At 50.0% G+C, this 19,663-nt stretch overlaps 1 protein-coding gene across 4 annotated transcripts in view; it reads right to left on the bottom strand.

Annotated features, from left to right (window-relative positions):
* Tmco4 (transmembrane and coiled-coil domains 4) overlaps window positions 1-19,663 on the bottom strand; it is an 83,006-nt gene that overhangs the window by 46,448 nt on the left and 16,895 nt on the right. For 3 of the 4 annotated variants that reach the window (XM_021160824.2, XM_021160825.2, XM_029476243.1), the window contains 3 exons: window positions 18,579-18,757; window positions 12,679-12,853; window positions 11,182-11,209 (listed from right to left, as the gene is read on the bottom strand). In XM_021160824.2, coding sequence (XP_021016483.1) covers window positions 11,182-11,209; window positions 12,679-12,853; window positions 18,579-18,748 — 373 coding nt within the window. In that variant the 5' untranslated portion in view covers window positions 18,749-18,757. Of the gene's footprint in view, window positions 1-11,181; window positions 11,210-12,678; window positions 12,854-16,329; window positions 16,436-18,578; window positions 18,758-19,663 lie in introns of those variants that run through there. The other variant, XM_029476245.1, reaches the window with a different exon arrangement.

Below are 19,663 nucleotides of genomic sequence, written 5' to 3'. Positions count from 1 at the left end.
TCATACACACACCTGCTCCTGTCTGCACAGAAGGGTTTGATATGTAGCCCAGGCTGGCCTTGAATTCACTAAGTAGTCCAAGCCAGCTTTGAACTTCCAATCCTTCTACTTCATTTAACTGCCATCACTAACACCTTCCCCAGGTTCTTGAGGCTGCCCACAGTCCTTGGCTCTTGGCCACATGACTCCAACCTCTGCCTCTTTTTTTTTATTTAAGATTTTATATATAGATATAGATATATACATAAACATACACATATACATGCATACATACACACATAAACACACACATCATATGTACATATATACATTTATATATGTTCATATATATGTATGAATTATATTATATTCATATATATGAATACACTGTACCTGTCTTCAGACACACCAGAAGAGGGCATCCAATCCCATTACAGATGGCTGTGAGCCACCATGTGTCTGCTCATCACCTCTGGAAGAGCAGTCGGTGCTCTTAACCACTGAGCCATCTCTCCAACCCCAACCTCTGCTTCTTACTGGGTCTCCTTTCTCCCTACTCCAGCGACCCTGGGACTCCACCATGCCATCCAGATGGTCTAGAACCAGCTCCCATCCCAAGATGCTTCACCTGGACACAGCTCCAAAGTCACCTTATCACATGGGCAGCAAAGTCAGGCGTCCCACAGAACCGAGGGACCCAGAGTCTATCAAGCTTTGAACCTTTATTTTCCCCTAAGATAAGGCTTGGCTAACACTGTATGCACCTTCTATGGCTCCTGCATGCACCTTCTCTCTCAGCATCCCTCTGAGTGACTGGCTTGCCTGTGTCAGATTAGATGACAAGCTGATTCATCCTAATGTCCTGTCCCAGCACCTGCCTTCAGTGGGGTGCAGCGTAAGAGCTTAAAATCAGATTTTTTTTTTTTTTTTTTTTGGCAGAGAGAAAGTTCCAGGACTTGGCATTCATCTGCTCTGCAGTCTCCTGGACCTGTGGAGATAGAAGCTGTCAGAGATGCAGTTCTCAGTTCCTGCTGCCCATCTGTGTTGTTTGAGGAACATGGCTGGGATGAGGATTCCTGGCTAGGGACACGGTTTAGTTGCAGAGCTGGCCTAACACACACTGGGGTCCAGCCTCAGCAGCACACACATGAACCAATGCACACACGCACGCATGTGCACACACACAAATCAGTTCCTGCCTTGGCTGGTGGGGGTTGGGGGAGAAAGGTCCTCAGAGCTGGTAGGCACAGGTGTTATGATGGGAGCTGCCTACGTGCCCAGGGACAGACAAACATGTGTCCCGTCTTGGGGGTCACTAGGTTAACGCAGACAAAGGCACTCCTTTTTCTTTGAAGGAAAGCCTGTGACTCCCAGGTGATAATCAGGCTGCAGAGAAGGGTTTGCCAGGGTGATTAATGGGTGGCGAATGTAATTAGCTAGTAATAATACTCCAAGGTCAAGGCTGCAGTGATTCAGGCTGCCACGTGCATGGGTGATTAATATTCAGGGGCAGTATCAGGCACAAGGCTCCTTCCTGTAGCCTTTGGGAAGGGTCATTTCAAAGACTATGGGGGCTGGGCTCCTGGACTGGGAGCAGAGCTTCTGTTTGGGGCAGAAGGGTGGGTCCTGAGTCCTGGGCTATCTCAGATATTTTGCAGCAGGTTTCCGGCCAGCTTACCAGATGACCAATTCACTTGTAAGAAGTGGCCCAGCCAGCCACCCACTTTGAGACTCGGGCCAAGATCTGAGGCATTGGTCTAGGGCAGTGGTTTTCAACCCGTGGGTGGATCACCCGGGGATCAAACGATCCTCCCAGAGGAGTCCGCTAAGACCATTGAAAAGCAAAGACATTTACATTGTGATTCGTAACAGTAGCAAAATTACAGTTACAAAGTAGCAACAAAAATAATTTTATGATTGGGGGTCACCACCCCATGAGGAGTAAAGGGTCCCAGCATTAGGAAGGCTGAGAATCCCTGCACTGCAGTCTTCTGACTCTCCCAGCCCAAATACAGGCCATCAGCTAAGACCAGGGTTGCGTCTCCTAAGGAGGGCACTGGTTCTTAGCTTGGTTTGAGCTCTTTGCTCTGCCTCCTCTGCCGCTACCACCTGACATGGGTGTGACCATTGTTCTCTGACCTCCAGTCACCCTGCCTGTCTCTCCACTTTCATTCTGGCCTCGTGCACTCTGTTGGCCCCATGGTAGCCAGAGAGATCCATTAAAACCTTCTGTCAGATCATGTTCTATCTCAGCTTAAAACTCCAACAGCTCCCAATGTCTTTAGAATAAAACCAACACATCTGGCCAAGGCCCACTGTGGCATGTCCACTCCCAGGCCCCTGTCTGGCATCCTCTGCTGCCTGTCTCTGCTACAGGCTAGATGCATGCTGAGCTCAGAGCCTTACTTGCAGGCTTGCTGTCCAGAAAAGTCCCTTTGCTAGTGTGCTGCTGGGCTGGCCCGTGCCTACTAGTCAAGTTTCCACTTAAAACATCAACTCTTTGGACAGGCCATTGGCTCCTCACCAAGAGCGGCTAAGCCTCGGTCATTCTGTTTCCCTATGGGCAGAGCTCTCAGCCTGCTCCTGGCTGTCTCTTCATACCTGCGTTTAGTAGGTACACTCATGGATAGGTGCACCACAGTGCAACAGGTCCTCCTGTGCACCACAGTCCTCCTGGCCTACTAAGTTCTCTGCTGTATCCACAGCCCCACACGGTGCAAAAGACCTTTGTCATCTCTCCATGAGATCTGTTTTCAGGAACTTGGAGTCCTTCCTTCTCAGGAGACATGGTGCAGGGGTCAGACAGGCTAACTTGCTAAGCGTCTTCCCCTCAACCCTGATTATGAACTGAGCTCTGACAATGCTTAGAACAGTCTCTCTGAGGTTCACGCTTAGCTCAGTCCTTCTCAGAGGTCACCTCCTTGGGGAAGCTCTTGCAGATGCCACCCCATGACCTCTGTTGTCTTGGCAGCAGCGATTCCTACCAATCACCATTTAGACAGGGGCAGTTTTGGAGCGAGGGATGGAGCTCAGATGGAGCACTTGCTTAGCATGCACGAAGCCCTGGCTTCCATCCCCAGCACTGCACAAACCAAGCATGGTGGTGCACGGTGGTGCATGGTGGATTACGGAATCCCAGCACTTCAGAGATAGAGGCAGGAGGATCACCCTGGTATTTTGTCTCAAGCAAACAAATAAAAATAAATATGTCAGTAGTTTGGCTGCCTACTATTTTTTTTTACTGTCTCTCTCCCCTTCTAGAATACAAATTCCAAACCCACTGTGCATCCCTAACCGTCTGGCCCTGCTTGAAACAAAGAGAGGTTTATAACCTGCATGGGTGAAGGGAGGACTCTGCAGGAATGGAGAGGTGACCCAGTGTTGGGAGAGACCCAAACTGTGGAGGGTTGGTCTGGATGAAGTCGTTGCTCTTTTCGGCAGAAAAATCCTATGATTTGTGGGCAAATAGATGGTTCAGGAGATATGGGTGCTCACCGCCAGTAGGACAATCTGAATTCGCTCCCCAGAACACCTATGATGGAAGGAGGAACCGAGTCCCACAAGTCGTTCCCTGCCCTTCACACAGACACCGCACTCCGTCTGCAGTAAATAAATGGAAAGAAAATCCAACCAACTAACCTATGACTCATGACCACACTAACCCAGAAGTTTCAGCTCTCCCCTACCAACTGGGCCACATTCTGAACTACACTTCTGTTCTACCCTGCCTTCTCAAACCTTCTCAGCTTCCCGAGGAGGCAGCCATGGCGACTCACACCATCGTGTCAGAGAGAACGGCACTGGGCTGGGTCACATGCCCAAGCCTCTTAACAACTTGGGAGAGAAGTGGCCCGTGCTCGTGAACCCAACTGTGATGTGTGTGTCTGTGTGTGCAGGTACGCCAGAATAGAGCTCAGGGTCTTGGGCATGCTAGGCAAATGTTCTACACCAGTCCCGAGAATGTTTGACACCTGGCACTATTGAGCTGTACCCGGAGGAGGACACTTGTGAGTCCAGCCAGCACTAGACGCACGAAGTGCACAAAGACACTTTTTAGTATTGCTCTGTTTTGTTTTGTTTAAAGGTGAAGGCTTACTGTAGCCCAGGCTGGTCTCACATTCTCAGTCCCTGCTCCCCCGTCCCCAACTGTATCCTGAGTACTGGATTAGACCCGTGCACTGCTGGACTGTCCCTAAAGTTACTCTTCATGATGTCATGCTCATCCTACCAGTTGTAAGATGGTTCTGTCAAGACCGAGGCACAAGGGCACATCCTCTCTAGTAAGTCATGGTAACGGCTGCCCTCTGAGCTGGGGCTGGGGGCAAGGCTGGGAGCTGCCTGCTGCTCTGCAAGAGCTGCGTGCTTTAACACACACACACACACACACACACACACACACACACACCGCGTCCTCACAGCATCTGGGAACAGCCCTCACAGGCCACATAATGTACCCACCAGCCTGCCCATTGTGTTGCTACCTCCCTGTTCACCAGTGCCCCTGATAATTAATTTCCTGGAACATTCCTTATTTATCCCTGTTCTTTCTCTAATGAAAAATCAATGAAAGAGAAGTCACATTATGCTTCAGGCCCAGCCGTGGATTTACCTGTGGCCAGGGCAGAGGGCACAGAGATCTACTTCAGAGGTTGTCCCCAGAGCTGCCTCCTCAGACACAATGCCAGCCACGTGGCTGCACACATGCATGCCTATGTCACTCAGGCCTGGAGGCAGCACAGCAGTTGTGAGTGGGTTGCGGATGATGCTTTAGGACTAGAACCCCACCACCTGGCTTCCAGCTGTGTGGCTGCAGACAGGTTATCATGTCCGCCAACCCATATTGTCCTCTCTTGTAACGCGGGGACAATCATTGCATCTGTCTCCTAAGGGATTGTGTGGCTTCCACCAAGGATTGTGTGCTTGGAAAGGAAGCCCTGAGCTGGGAGCCAGGCATCCAGCAGGCACCCAGCGAGTTCCGCTACAGGAACTGTGCCCAGAGCCAGGCCAGTGCTCACAGCAACACTTCAGCACTTATTTGCTGGATGCTGCAAAATTAACCATCAATGGCCTGTATCTCAAGGACACAGCGAGGGAACTCAGCAATTGGGTCCTAGGAGGGACATTTCAGCCAGGCTAGCCTCATTCCACAGAGCTCTGATTCTTAGGGGACAGGGGTGCAGTCTCTCCAGGAAGACTTCCCTCAGGAAGAAGAGTCGAGTGTGAGGCACACACTGCTTTGGCTCTTGTGTTTGCACGTGCCTGGGACCCTGGCTTTGTATCGATCCACAGGGGGTGTGTAAGAGTCACACAGAGTGCATAGGGCAAAACTCAGGGTTCAGCTGCCCTGGCCCTGATTCAGGGTTCACACCGAAGTTCACGCTGCCTTAGGTGGAACTTTGAAATACAACCCTGGCCTACCTGTTTCACTTCTGGGGCTGCGATTTCTTCCCTGTAAGTGGGGATAACAACACACACTTCCATATGAGGTAACATACTAGGCGATAACTCACAATCTATATAAAGGGCCCAAAGAGCAGCTTGAATGACTTATAAGGATTACTGAGAGCAAATAAACAGGTCTCACCTGAGATAGCAACAATTTGATTTTGCACTGATATTAGTGTGGGGGTGGATACAGAAACACACATATGAGGTCAGAGGTCAGCCTTGGCTGTCTCCCTCAGTGGTCCTCTCACTGGACCCAAAGCTCACTGACTTGGCCAGGCTGGCTGGCCAATGAGCTCCAAGGCTCTGCCTGTCTCCATGTCCCCAGTGTCAGAGTTATAGAGGATTACAGCTGTGCTTGGCTTCCCTGGGTGCTGAGGATCTGAACACAGAGCCTCACGCTTATACAGTGAGCACTTGGCTGAGTGAGCTCTCTTCTCCAGCCCTGGAGACACTGTTGGTTGTCACATGAGATGTGCTATTGACATATAACATATAGCGGTCAGGGAGGCTGCCTGAAATCCCGCAGCAGGCAGGATACCCTTCCACAGAGGATCCGCTGTCCCAGACTTCCACAGAGCCAGCTGTGAGAGCTGCCAGTGCAGGGTGGTTTACATGTGCTGTAGGGCTGATTTTCACAGTTGTGTGGGCAAATAGATTGTGGGTTGCTATAGCATAAGGGAAATGATTGGCAGCCCACCCTGCTGCCAGCATGGGGTTGCTTTGCAACTATCGTCCCCAGAGTGTCAATAAAGGCCAGTCTTTCAGGAAGTTCTTTCAGGAAGTTTCAGTGGCCTTCCATGGTGACCTCCTGGGAGGATTGCATGGGTGCTCATCCTGCCCAACACAGGGGGCAATTTAGTCTCCCTGCTGGGCAACTGCAGCCAGCCTCTGGAGGAGAAGGATGCTCAAAGTGTCTGCCCAGCTCTGATTGGGTGAGTTTTCTGAAGAAAGACCATCTGCCTATCATTCCTCTCCATCCATCATCCATCTACCCATCCATCTACCCACCTATCCATCCATCCATCCATCCATCCATCCATCCATCCATCCATCCATCTGTCCATCATTCACCCATCTGTCTCTATATACATATGTAATATCATGCCTACCCACCTGCTTTCATCCATCCATTTATCCACTCAGGCACCAACCTATCCATTATCCATCCTCCATCTATTCTTCCATCCATCCATCCATCCATCCATCCATCCATCCATCCATCCATCCATCCGCCTTAGTAAGGGTGCTTAGTAAGTGGTGGGTTTTCTTAATACAAACACAAAAGCAGTGCTGGTTGAGACACTACATTCAAAGAAGATGCCCCTAAGAGAGAAGGAAGCCATTTTAAACCCACGCACTGATCCTGTCAGAGCCTGTGCCAAGGTTGCCCATAGTGTGGTGGTGTATGTTGGTGCCCGCATGTGCTCATGATGGTTTGAGGTTTGCTGATGAAATGAGGAGTAGTCACATGGCTTTCTGGTGAGAAAGGAAACTGAGGCAGATGGAGGAGCAAGGCCAAGTCAGGTCCGTCTACCCAGTGGAGAGGCAACGGGAGAAAGCGGTGGCCTAAGAGGCTGGAGACCTGGTGTTGGCTGTGAGCCAACTTTTTACTGTCCTTCTCCTAGAAGGCTCCCTTCCCTTTCTTTGGTCTCTCCTGGTGACATGAGAACATCCAAATTGACCAGAGACCTCCTGAGACTCAGGTCTGCAAACTGAGGCATGTGTCTGAAGTACTTTACTGGGGGCAGGGGAGTCAGGTGGCCACATGAGCCCCTAGGTCTAAGCTTGGTACAGAGCGCGTGCTCAACACACGATGTCTTTCTAGTCACTGAGATTATACTATCAGCTCTGGGTTAAATATGCACATCAAAAGCAAGTTGGAAACTTAGTCCTAATGCCTGCATCCCTCCTGTAGCATGCTCCTCCCACACCTGAAAATATAAATAAAGGACTAAAAGTATCCTCTGGACCAGAGCCTATAGTAGTCTTCCAGGATCAAAGACTGTTATTGATGACCTTGTGAGCCTGCTGGGGCCAAGACTCCAAATTTCCAGCAAAGCTCTGGAATGGAGATGTAGGAAGGATCCCGCCAGAGCCTCCAGAGGGAGCACCATCCTGCTGGCTGCATTTCAGACTCTGGGTTTCACAGAGGACACAGAGAAGTCAGATGGCTAACGGGAGCCCCAGGACACTAACGCGGGCAGAATGGGGCCCTGCCACTCACAGAGTAACTCCGGCAGATGGCATGGTTAGCCTTATCTCTGAGCTGCCTTCCTCCATTACAAAATCAGCAGGTCTCTCCTGAACTCATTCAACAGGACTTCGCTAAGAGCCTCTAACCTTGACCTACTGGAAGCTTCCCAGGGGTGGAAAAGGAAGACCAACCCTAAATGTGAGCAGTCACATCTCAAGGACTGGGGAGCAAGCCTGAATAAAGGGAGAGAGGAGAGAGTGAGCCAGCTAGCGCTGAGTGAACACCCACCTTTCCATGCTTCCTGACCGCCTGTGTCACGTGACCTTGCCTCCTGCTCCTCCCACTACAGCCAGAAAAGCTTTCTGTCCCCGTGCTGTCCCCTCCAGGATAGATCTCACCCAGAAACTACGAGCCACAATTGTTACATCTCAAACCCAGGACAAATGGCCAAGGTGCCTATTTAGCATATCAAAGCAGACCTGGCTGCCAGGTTCTCCCTGCATCTCTCAGTCTCTACCTGTTATGGGACATGGCTGGCACGGCCGGCCCATCTTCTACCCTAAACTTTTCCAGCCCAGGGTGGGCTGCCCTTCTCCCAGCCGCCCTTCCCTGTATAATTCAGCATTTTGGCTATCTGGGCCTTTTGTCTGCTCTGCACTCTCCTGGCTCTCCCCTCCCCTCCCCCACCTTCTCATGTGGCCCGGCTCAGGGTTGTGTTCACTCTGGACTCTCTCAGATATCCCTGCCTCTGACTCTGCTCTCCCTCAGACTTACAATGAACCTCCTCCACCATGCTTGGAGCAGTCATGCTCCTTCCTTTTAATTTCTTTATTATTATTATTATTATTATTATTATTATTATTATTATTATTATAATAAGAATAAACCCTTTCTTTCTTAAGCTGGTAGATTCTTAAAGACTTTATTTTTTAATGCGATAATGCGGGTAGGTGTTTTGCCTGCATGAGTGTCTGTGTACCACGTGTGGTGCAGAGTATCGGATTACCTGTGACTGCAGGTGCTGAGATATGAACCCAGGACCTCTGGAAGAGCAGCCAGTGCTCTTAGCCTCTGAGCCATCTCTCCAGCCCTGATAGTCTATTTTTAAGTTAAAATAAACAGACAAACAAAAACCAGGGGAAACCAGTCCGCTGTTACCATCAGTTATGCAGTTGAGTTTCCCACAGCTGGGGAAACCTGGGAATCAGATCACTCATACTTACTGCAGTGGATGGGCCTCTGCCCTGGAAAAGCACTTCCTGCAGTGTCTGTCCGCCAGGACAGTGTCCTTGGTCACAGCAATGAGAAAGGCGATCAGTGCAAGAAACATGTGGTGGCAAGGAGGGCCACAGCTGTCCCTGCCAGTGTGGTGTCAGGGTGGATTGTAGGAAGAGTCTGAGCTGCAGGCTAGAGGATTCTAGAATCCTGTACCCAGAGCTTAATGGGCCGTTCTGGAGAGCCACCCATAAAAGGCTCCAACTTGTGAAAAATGCAAATGTATTTGAAAAAAAGAACTGTAAGCCTTGAGGCTTTCTCTGTGTGAACTCAACTTCCCAGGAAGTGCTTTTCCCAGATCAGGCACTAAGGTGCACAGGGCCAGCTACAGCTGTTTAGCAGTTATGCTGGCTGGTTTTATGTCAACTTGACACCAGTTAAAGTCATCTAAGAGGACGGAACCTCAATTAAGAAAACGCCTGTATAATATCCATCCAGCTGTAAGACGTTTTAATTAGTGATTTATGTTGGAGGGCCATCCGTGGGCTGGTGGTCCTGGGTTCTACAAGAAAGCAGGCTGAGCAAGCCATGAGGAGTAAGCCAGTAAGCAGCATCCCTCGGTGGCCTCAGCATCAGCTTCTGCTTCCAGGTCTCTGCCCTGTTTGAGTTCCTGTCCTGACTCCCTTCAGTGATGAATTAGGGTGTGGAAGCATAAGCCGAATTAACCCTTTCCTCCCCAACTTGCTCTTTGGTCACGGTGTTTCACCACAGCAATAGAAACCCTAACAGGGACAGCAGGTGTGCACAATGCATGACTTACAAGGTCATAGAAGCTTGCACCAAAGTTGGGACTCTGGGCAATATGTGGCAGAGTTAGAGTCCCTGCAAGGAGGCCTCAAGAGACCGTTGGACGAAGCTGTGAAGGTGAGGCATGAAATCCAATGGCAATCCCAAGAGAGCAGAGAAACCAAGACCACGGAACGTGTGCCTCGGAAAGTTACAAACACCTATTGAAGTGTACAGGCAGCAGAACTGGAGCTGAGTGGGGCTGCTGGAGCCTGCTGGAGCCTGCTGGAGCCTGCTGGAGCCTGCTGGAGCCTGCTGGAGCCTGCTGGAGCCTGCTGGAGCCTGCTGGAGCTCGAAGCCCAGCACGTGTGGAGGGACCACCTAGAGCTCGGATGTCATATTGAGGGTTTCAGGAAATGTTCTCTGTTCCTTCTCTGCCTCCATCCCTTCCTCTTGGAATGGGTTGCCTACTCTATGCCTTCGGATGTTGGGAATAAACAACTCTCACTTTTGGTTTTACAGGGACTTATAGTTAAAAGGTCACCGTGAGTCTCAGAAAAGGTTTTGGGCTTTTGGACAGCATTAGGACTGTTAAGATGAACTAATACACATTGTGTTAGGAGGTGGCCGAAGGCACTAAAGTCGACGCAGATAAAAATGATGTGTCAGGGTATCACATTGAACAGGGGCGTGGGGGGTGTAATGACTCACCCTCAGTGACTCAGGGCATGGCTGTGTGTTCCCAGACAGGTTACATGAGGAAGGAAGACGCACCCTACGTGGGCAGCAGCAGATTGAGGGCATAAAACGGAGAACACCGACAGGCAACCAGCCTTCATCTGTCTGCCTCCGGACTGTGGACGCAGTGTGACTGGCTGCCCACCCCACCTCCACACCTTCTCCACTGAGATGAGCTATGCCCTCAAATTGTGAGCTAAAATGAATCCCCCATCTTTGCGGCATTTTGTCCCGCATACCAACACACCCAACAAGTGAGGGCTGAATGGAATGAGGGAGGGACAGAGCAAGCAGATGGACCAAGGACAGAAAGTTATAGTGTCTAGGGATCAAATGCAAAAGTGGAGGGGGACACCCAGAGAGCTACAAGGAGCCACAGCTAGGAGAAGCCGCCACAGCTGGGGCTGGGGCTTGACTCTATTGAATGAGGAGGTAGGAAAGAGGATGGGCAGCCCCTCCCCCAGGGCCTCGAGGCCGCACTGGAGGGGCTGGAATCCCTTGCTGGGTGTGAGGCGGGGAGACAAGGGTGGCCACACAGGTCTCTGGAAACATCATTGAGACCTCAGAGGACAGCAGAGAACTGGCTGGAGTGCCAGCAAGGAGGAGACCCCAGCTGTTACCTCGGAGGCCATGACGCTGCTAAGCTCAAGGATGCTGGGTGGTGGGGAGGGGACAGATTTGAGGGCGAGGGGGCAGAAATCAAACAAGCCGGGTCAATATCACACGGTGCTCATCAAAGACATTGGGCGAGACATAGGTGTGGCACGGTCCCCAGCCTCACTGTGTGTGGACCACACCACAAAGGCAGCAAATCCACTCACCATTCTTGAGTGAGAAGCTCAGGAGGTCCTGTGGGACAAAGGAGACAAAAATCGGTGAGGTGCTGACACACTACCACCCAGCTCATGGGACAGCTAAGTGTTAACTCCTACCAAGTGGAGATGGCAAAAGCCCTCCACCCTACAGTACAAAGGCAGGCCAGCTGCCAACTGGGCACGTGGGTGAATATGCAGGCCATGGTGAGGAGGGAAAGGCCCTACATCCTGCCTATGCATGTGGCTATCAGAAGTTGGGGCCACAAGCTCTGCCTACTGAAACTGTACTCAGAGAGGGTGAGCAACATGTTCAAGGGCACACAGCAAAGCTGCTGCTTCAGAAAAAAGGTCACCATAGCTTGATAGAATGCAGGCTCTGAGGTCAGACCACCAAGGTTCAAATCCTGGCTTTGGCTACTTATTAGCTGGGTGACCTTGAGCAAGAAAATCTCTCTGTGCCTCAGTTTCCTCAATATAAAGTAAGGGTGATTATACAGATTAAACATGCCTAATTTAAAAATTCCAATTAGATAGACAGATACATAGATAGATAGATATGTGTGAATGATGTATATGTATGTATATGTATATGTAAAACTATATATGTGTATGTACACATGTGTATATATATATATCCATATATGTGTGTATATAAACTCTACATATATATATTTAAAGATTTATTCGTGTGCATGCATATGAACACATGTAAGTTTATGTGCACCACATGCAGGAACCTGAGAAGGCCAGAAGAGGGCGCTGCATCCCCACAACTGGAGTTCCAAGAGCAGTACGCACTCTTAATGGCTTAGCTGTCCCTCCAGGATCCTACTTCCATTTCCAAAATTATGTCAAGTGAAAAAATTCCATACTCTGAACTGTGGTTCCATGCAGAAAGGGATAAACATCATATAAAGTTACCTTCAGTCTATGGGTGTAAGACACACAGGAAACAAACACCGATTTTGTGTGTAGAACTCATGTCCCATCTAAAGATGCCTTATTATGTGTATGTTAAGTATTCCAGCTGTGGGCTGCTGGGGACAGAGACTAAGTCACTTCCCTTCCAAGTCAGTCCTGGGGGCTGAGGTGGCTGCATAGCCCAACACTCCATCACCATATATTCTGGGGATGATTATAGCAGAGCCTGATTCGTTATGGTAGCTTCCTTTACTACTCATTAATGCACAGAGAATGCTTATTTATAGACGTTAACATGTCTGATTCTCAAACAACCTCCTGCAGTAGGTGACATATGCTGAATAACCAATGTCCAAAGTGCTTGCAACCAGAAGTCCCTTCGACACTTCCAGTTGGAAGGGGGAGGCTGGAATATTCTCTTAACATTTATTTTTATTGTATGGGTATGGGTGTTTTGGATGCATCTGCATACATCTGTCTGTGCACTACTTGTGTGCAGTACCCGTGGAGCCCAGAGGAGGGTGCTGTAGATGGAACTGGAATTGTAGATGGTTATGAACAGCCACACAGGGGCTGACATACCTGACTGACTGCTGATGGGTTGTCTTTCAGAATGGGGTCCTGCAATAAAGTCTGAGCAAAGATGTCGGCTCCTTCACCTCCAAGGCCGCTGGCAAACGCCATCATGGTTGGGAGGACAGTTTCAGGCAGATGCAGCCATTTCACCAGGCCCGTCACAAATTCTGCGCAGAAGGAGCTAAAAAGAGATATAGTTAGATCCAGACCTTCTGGGGAACGTGGCCTGGAAATGCCAATGGTGGATGGACGGGGTCACATATGTCAACCTGTGACTAGAGTCCAGGAAATACAGAGATGGCCCAAACAGAATCCTAGGTGACACAGCTCCTACCTTCAGTCCCCATCAAGACTTTTTACCAAGAACCACAGAGGTGAAGGTAGCCAGCTGCTGCTGCCTATGTGACCTGGCCTGGAGCCATGCTGGGGACCAGGGAACAGAGATGTCTGAGGACAGGAGGGAGGGGCTTAAGCAGCCCCAGTTCCACCTGCAGAGTTGGGCAGCGACCCTGGGGAGTCAAGAGAAGCGCCTGGATGTCACCAAGGGCTCATTTCTGGGAAGGTGTCCACTGTAAAGGTGGGATCCTAACTTCAGCAGGTGTGCTGCCAAGGGGACAATGGGGCCACTGTGGAGAGGCGGGAGCCCTGTGATCTGAGAGAGAAGGGCACTGTATCTTGGGGACCGTGGCAGAGTCAACGCTGGCTTTTGATGCAGGCTGCCCTTGGACACAGGGCTGAGTTTTTGGCAAGGGTTGGTGGGGTGTGAGGAACCGGAGAATTCATTAGGAAGCAGAGAAACGGAAAAGGTTGAAGCCTACCTGTGGAGTTCCAGCCAGCTCCCCACAGGGAAACTGGCCAGACCAGGTTGGACTCCTGGCGATATTTAGAGCTTCCTCGTGGTGAAAGAACCTGAGGAGCCCAAACCCTTACACAGCACAGCCCACCCATCCCATTCCTTACAGCTTCTGAGGAAGCAGAGAGGCCAGGGTATTGCAGGGTGGGGTGGGAGCTATGGTCTAGATCTGGGCGATGCTGTCACCAGAAGCTAGTCTGAAGTAGAGATTATTGGGACTTCCCTGGGAACCAGAACTTACAGATGGGAAGGAGGGAACAGAGCCGGGCAGAAGGTGGAGGGCAGCTGAGCTGTTTGTCGCCATCCTGAGGGACACCTAAGCTGACACTGCTATTGACCCTGGGGGGAAGTTCTGAAAATGAGGTGCCCCGGTGGCTTCAAGTGGTGACTGTATGCCAGCTATCTTGGGGAGTCAGGTGACATCTTGGGAATGTGGTCCTGTGTAGCTGGGGCAAGCCCCAAAGGTTATAGACAGCTCAGGGCTGAGCTGACAGCCCCTCCTTCATCCCTATAAGGAGAACAGAGTGCCACAGCAACTTGGGAAAGTAGTTTGTCCTCATTGTCTGTGCCTCTGTAAAATGGGTTTAAGAGACCAGCTTTATAAGGCAGAACACAGCATGCTGACAATGCTTGGTGCTAGTTGGTGTGGTAACTATTGACAGGGAACTGAGGGAGACAATGGAGGAAAGGGTGAGAGTCTGGCCATGGTGACAACTGTCCTGGGGAATCTTCGAAGTTCCCAATTCACCTCTCTTATTTTCTAAGGCTGTAAAATGTAGGTGACATCGGGACCCACCCCAGGAGTTAAATAAAAAGATAAAATGACGGGAGCAGTGTATGGCATCAGCAGACCTGCAGTAAATGTTATCTCCTGAGATGGCCTGTGATAGATAGATAGATAATTTACTTCCCAGTGGATCATCCCAGGGACTGAGCCAAGGTTGCAGGTGGGTGTGGACGGGGATGGTTTTAGGAATGATTAAGTGGGTGAACAGACAGCAATCAGTGAGTACACAGGGATGGCTCAGGGCCAACAGAGTAGTCTAGCCTGCCGGATGTTGGGGAAGCCTTAGACATAAAGAACTAGCTTGTCCTATGAGCACAGGGTTAAAGAGCACAGCCACCAGCGCTGCCACCGGCTGTGTGGTCCTGGGATCGGTTACTCCGCCTCTCTGTGCCTCAGATTTTGAATATGTGACATAGTTGTGATCGCGATGAAACCTGCTTCTTAGGGTTGTTGGAAAGATTAACAATTATCTGTCCTGGGCAAAGGATGGCTCATGGGAGGCACTATCTACTGACATATTTCCCTAATGGTTGCTCTCTGGTCACTCCGATTGCTGTGAGGAAACACCCTGACAAAAAGCAGCCTAGGGAAAGAAGGTTTCATTGGCTTACAATTCACCAGGTTACAGCCCATCAGCTCAGGGAGGTCAAGACAGGAACTTAGACCACCAGATCTACACTCTTAGTCAGAGGTGGAACACGTCCACAGACCCTTGCTTGTTTCCTTGTTCTCAGCTCGCTTTGTTATCCAGGATCTCCTGTTGAGGGAATGGTGCTGCCCACAGTGGGCTGGGTCTTCCTATATCAACCATGGAGACAGTCCTCCACAGATATGCAAACAAGTCAATGTGATCTAGATAGTTCTTCATTGAGACTCCTCTTAGGTGGTTCTAGGTTGTGTCGAGTTGACAGTTTAAACAGCACAAAAGGATCTAGTGAAAATCTGTGCATGTGGGTGTCTACATGCGTGAGTGTGTGTGTGTGTGTGTGTGTGTGTATGTGTGTGTGCAAGGCCTCAGCTTCCATCTCTAGCACCGTCAAAAATGAAATAAGTCAACAACAGCAAAGGCAGTGGCACTCATACAGCTAAGTCCACCTGTGTGAGGTCTTTCTATACACAGATTGTTGAATTCTTACTACAGTCCCATGAGGTCAGGGAGGTTTTAGATCAACCCCTGCCCCTTGGATATGACAACCTCCATTCATACATGGTAAGTTGTACCTCTAGACTCACACATTTGTCTTACACCCCCAGGTGCCATGCTTACACACTGTGGAGCCAGCCCTTCTCTAGCAACTGCGCCACCCAGGGTCATCATGTGCTTGTCACTCACTAAGATCATCCTTATAAGTAGGACCCCCTGGTTTCTGGGGTTCAAGCTCTCCAGCATCCCAAAGGGGAACAGGTCAAGGCTTCCTTGGAATCTTGGCTTCCTCATGCTTCCTCCAAAGTTCCTCCCCTCAAGGATCACAAATGATAGCCTTCAGGAACCTGGCCCCTAGCTTGCTTTTATGAATAAAGTTTTATTGACACATAGCCATGCTCTTGTTGTAGCCACCATGGGGCTACAACAGAGACGTTAAGTAACTGACACAGACCACAGCCTGAAAACCAAAAATACCTGAGCCTTGACAGAAGCAGTTTGTGTTGAACTTTGTCTACCCAACCAGTTTTGACTTTTTTTTTTTTTTTGAGATGGAGTCTCAGCATATAGTCTAAGTTGGTCTTGAACTTGTGATTTTCCTGCCTCAGCCTCCTGAGAGCTGACGTTAAAAATTGTTAAGTGTGCAGCAGATAGAGGTCTGGGCTTAGAGCTACTGCATCTGGCACTACATTGCTCCGTTGGTTTTATTTTTATCTCTTTCTTTTATTCATTCATTTCTTTCTTTTTGCCATGCTGGGACTGAGCCTCCTGCATGCAAGGCTGGCACCCTACTGCAGCACGTCATCCCGTGCCCCCAGCTCGACATTTGAATAAATCAAATCCATTGTGAGGAGCAGCCTCCAGGATACTCACAGACAGATGAGAAATAAATAGTCCAGACACTAGCTTTGATGTCCCACGAGGACAAAAACAGCCACCAACTGTTCTCTAAAGATAATGGAAACCAACAGCAGTCTATCTGGGAGTTAAAAAGACAGAGGTTTTTTGTTTTGTTTTGTTTTGTTTTGTTTTGTTTTGTTTTGTTTTGTTTTGTTTTGTTTTGTTTTGTTTTAAATGTGTTCTGCATTAAAATTCAGATGGGTAGTGACTGGCACACAGCACTGGAAACTGAGGTGAGGAACCGGGGAGCCCGAGGAGAATACCGCAGGACATGGGACAGAAATCACATCCCTGGTATCCTCCTAACAGTGTCAGAACAGCGGTCGGGTTCATCAGGTCCTTCTCAGGATGCACTCAGCTTATGAGGTGGTAGTGGGGTACCCAGCTTATCTGTTTAGGGGAGCTTTCGGAAAGATGGTGGCTTCCCAGGCTGGGTACAAGTAGGGGACAGAGAAAGTGTTGCACTGAACTCTCTGGTAGATGGATAGGGGCTTGCCTGGTGAGGTGGTTTGAATGAGATGTCCCTTGGGCATCTATCTGAATACTTGGTCCCCGGTTGGTGGCATCTGGGGAAGGGTTAGGGGGCATGGCCTTGTTGGAGGAGGTGCGCTGTTGGGGGTGGACCGTGAGGTCTCAGAGCCTCCTGACAACCCCTGTGTGCTCTCTGCTTCCTGAACGCAGCTCTGAGATATGGGCTCCCAGCTGTTCTTGCCATCCTGTCTCTGCGTTGCAATTGAGAATGCTAACCCTCTGAGACTGAAACTATAATTAAACACTTTCTTTTATAAGCTGCCTTGGTCATGTTATCACAGCAACAGGGAAGTGACTGAGACACCTGGGGACAGACTATCCGAGATGTTTCTCACTGCTAGATGGAGGCCAATGGTAGAGTTTGTAAACGCCCATTACCAGGTGTTGAGCACCTACTGTGTGCTGGGCATTGTGCTGTTTATCCTAGAGATGCAGAGCCAGACTACTGGTCCTCGCGCAGCTTAAGTCAACCTCTCAAAGTCACAGGAGACTGGAAAGTACCAGAGTCAGGATGTGACGAGAGCTGAGCGTGAAGCCATGGAAGGCTCCGTTGCTCCCAGAGCCAAGAGTTGCTGCCATTTTCTCAGGGACTTCATTGAAGGCCTGGGCTCACTGAACTTTGGGAAGGTCCTAGAATTCAAAGGTGGTATCTGCCTTCCGAGGAGCTCAGGTGCAGGGGTGGCAGGTCTGGGAAGCATTCTACTGGGGACTGGGGGAAGTAACCATGTGGCCTATGAAGATCAGTGGAGAAGATGCCTAATTGCCCCATGGGGTGAGGGCAGGTTGGGGAAGCCCTTTCAGAGGCAACCTCAGCCTGGCAGGTGGTACATTCAAGAGTCACGTAGTGTTTGGGGAAATGGCACACTGTTACTGCTTTCTCTGCAACATCTCTCGCCTCTGGGCTCTCTTTCCTTCCTCAGATTTTAGGGTTCCTTAGCTCCTGTTCTGTCTCATCCTCACAGCAAGAAGGTTCCCATATTCACGCCACCCTACTGACAAAGATGGACCCTGCTGTGCCCTCCCTCCATGACACGTTTTTTGAGTACCCTACCCCTGCCCCACTCTGATCCTTGCGGACTGAAACCCAGGCTCCTAACCACCCCACGAAACTGTCGCCAATGTGTGATTTAAGCCCGCACCTGGTAAATAGCATCAGTGACAGACATTAAATACACACAGGCACTTAACATTCCTTTGACCCCACGATGTCCCCCACCTCTGCTCGCCACTGTCACATCTGTTGTGGGGCTGGGGGAAGGGACATCTCCCGGAATGAAGCATTCAGAGAGATCACGCTTTTTCCTTTCATCAATATGGCTGGCACTGTGCACAGTACATGGTAAGTGCTCAATAAACACATGTTTTATGACTGAATAAATTTCTTGTCCTCTATGGACAGTGACTTACTGGAGAGGGGCATGGGGTATGTTTCATTTGTCACATACACAATGCCTTCCTTGAACTGAAATCACACCTGGCATCCGGTAGGAGCGCAGAAGATGCGTGGGAAAAGCATCCATAGAGATAACGGAACAAGGGGCACTTCATCCTCCTTTGAGGCTGAGATTCAAGAGGCAAGGGTGGGTCCCAGGCTTGGGGTTATCTGTGGGTCTGTGGAGCTGACTGGTTGTTGGGAGTCACCTCCCTGAAAGAGGCCTGGCCTTCCCCCTTTGAGAGACAGAAAAGCTCACCTTTGTTCAGGTTCTGGAAACAGCTGTGACAACGAGAAGCCACACAGGGCGGCATAGGCGAAGCGATTGGCCTCCGAGAGCTCCCGGCCCAGGGGCTTCTGGGAATCATCTTCTGCAGCTGGCTCTGGTGCCACAGGCTGCGTTGGGTGTGGCTTGTTCCATGTGGCCATTCCCGGCCCCTGCAAGAGAGAATCCTAGTGAGAGGCTTCCAGGGGAAGGTGGACGTTCCTAGAAGATACAGAAGTCATCTCTTATAAACTAACTGTAGAGGCTGTGCCTGTCATCCCAGCACTAGGAAGGCTGAAGGAGGAGAGCTGTAAGCTCCCAGTCGGCAAAGACTAACCCATGAGTGTCACTAAAATGAGGATTTCCTATTCATACCTTGTTTTGAGACGGTCTCATGTAGCCCAGGCTGACCTCAAAGCTGCTACATAGGTGAAGGTGACCTTGAATTCATGCTTTCTATCTCTGCATCCAATGCTGGGATTACAAGCCAGGCACTTGAGCATTGTCACACTTGAGTGTCTAGGGAGTAGTTCTAGCACCAGTCCCCACGTGGACACCAAGGTGTCACCATGGTCCCCAAATGGAAACAGACCAAATGACCACCCACAGCAGAGGGTGTAGACTAAGGTCCATGACCATCGACTGACCACTAAACAGCAATGAAAAGGAATGAGCCCTGGAGAGAATCATAATAACAGACACAGGCCACAGACTACACACAACCAGCAGAGAGTCATACACAGGGTCCTGTGCATACACAGGAGGCCCTGCATACACTGGGTCCCATGCATACACAGGAGGCCATGCATACACTGGGTCCCATGCATACACAGGAGGCCATGCATACACAGGAGTCCATGCATACAATGGGTCCTATGTATACACAAGAGCCCATGCATACAATGGGTCCTATGTATACACAAGAGCCCATGCATACGCAGGAGTCCATGCATGCACTGGGTCCTGTGCATACACAGGAGTCCCTGCATACACAGGAGTCCCTGCATACACAGGAGGCCATGCATATACAGGAGGCCATGCATACACTGGGTCCCATGCATACACAGGAGTCCATGCAT

Source organism: Mus caroli, chromosome 4 (assembly GCF_900094665.2).
Source record: "Mus caroli chromosome 4, CAROLI_EIJ_v1.1, whole genome shotgun sequence".
Lineage (NCBI taxonomy): Eukaryota > Metazoa > Chordata > Mammalia > Rodentia > Muridae > Mus > Mus caroli.
The sequence above is the reverse complement of the archived record's forward strand: the minus strand, read 5'-3'. Positions and strand labels throughout refer to the sequence as shown.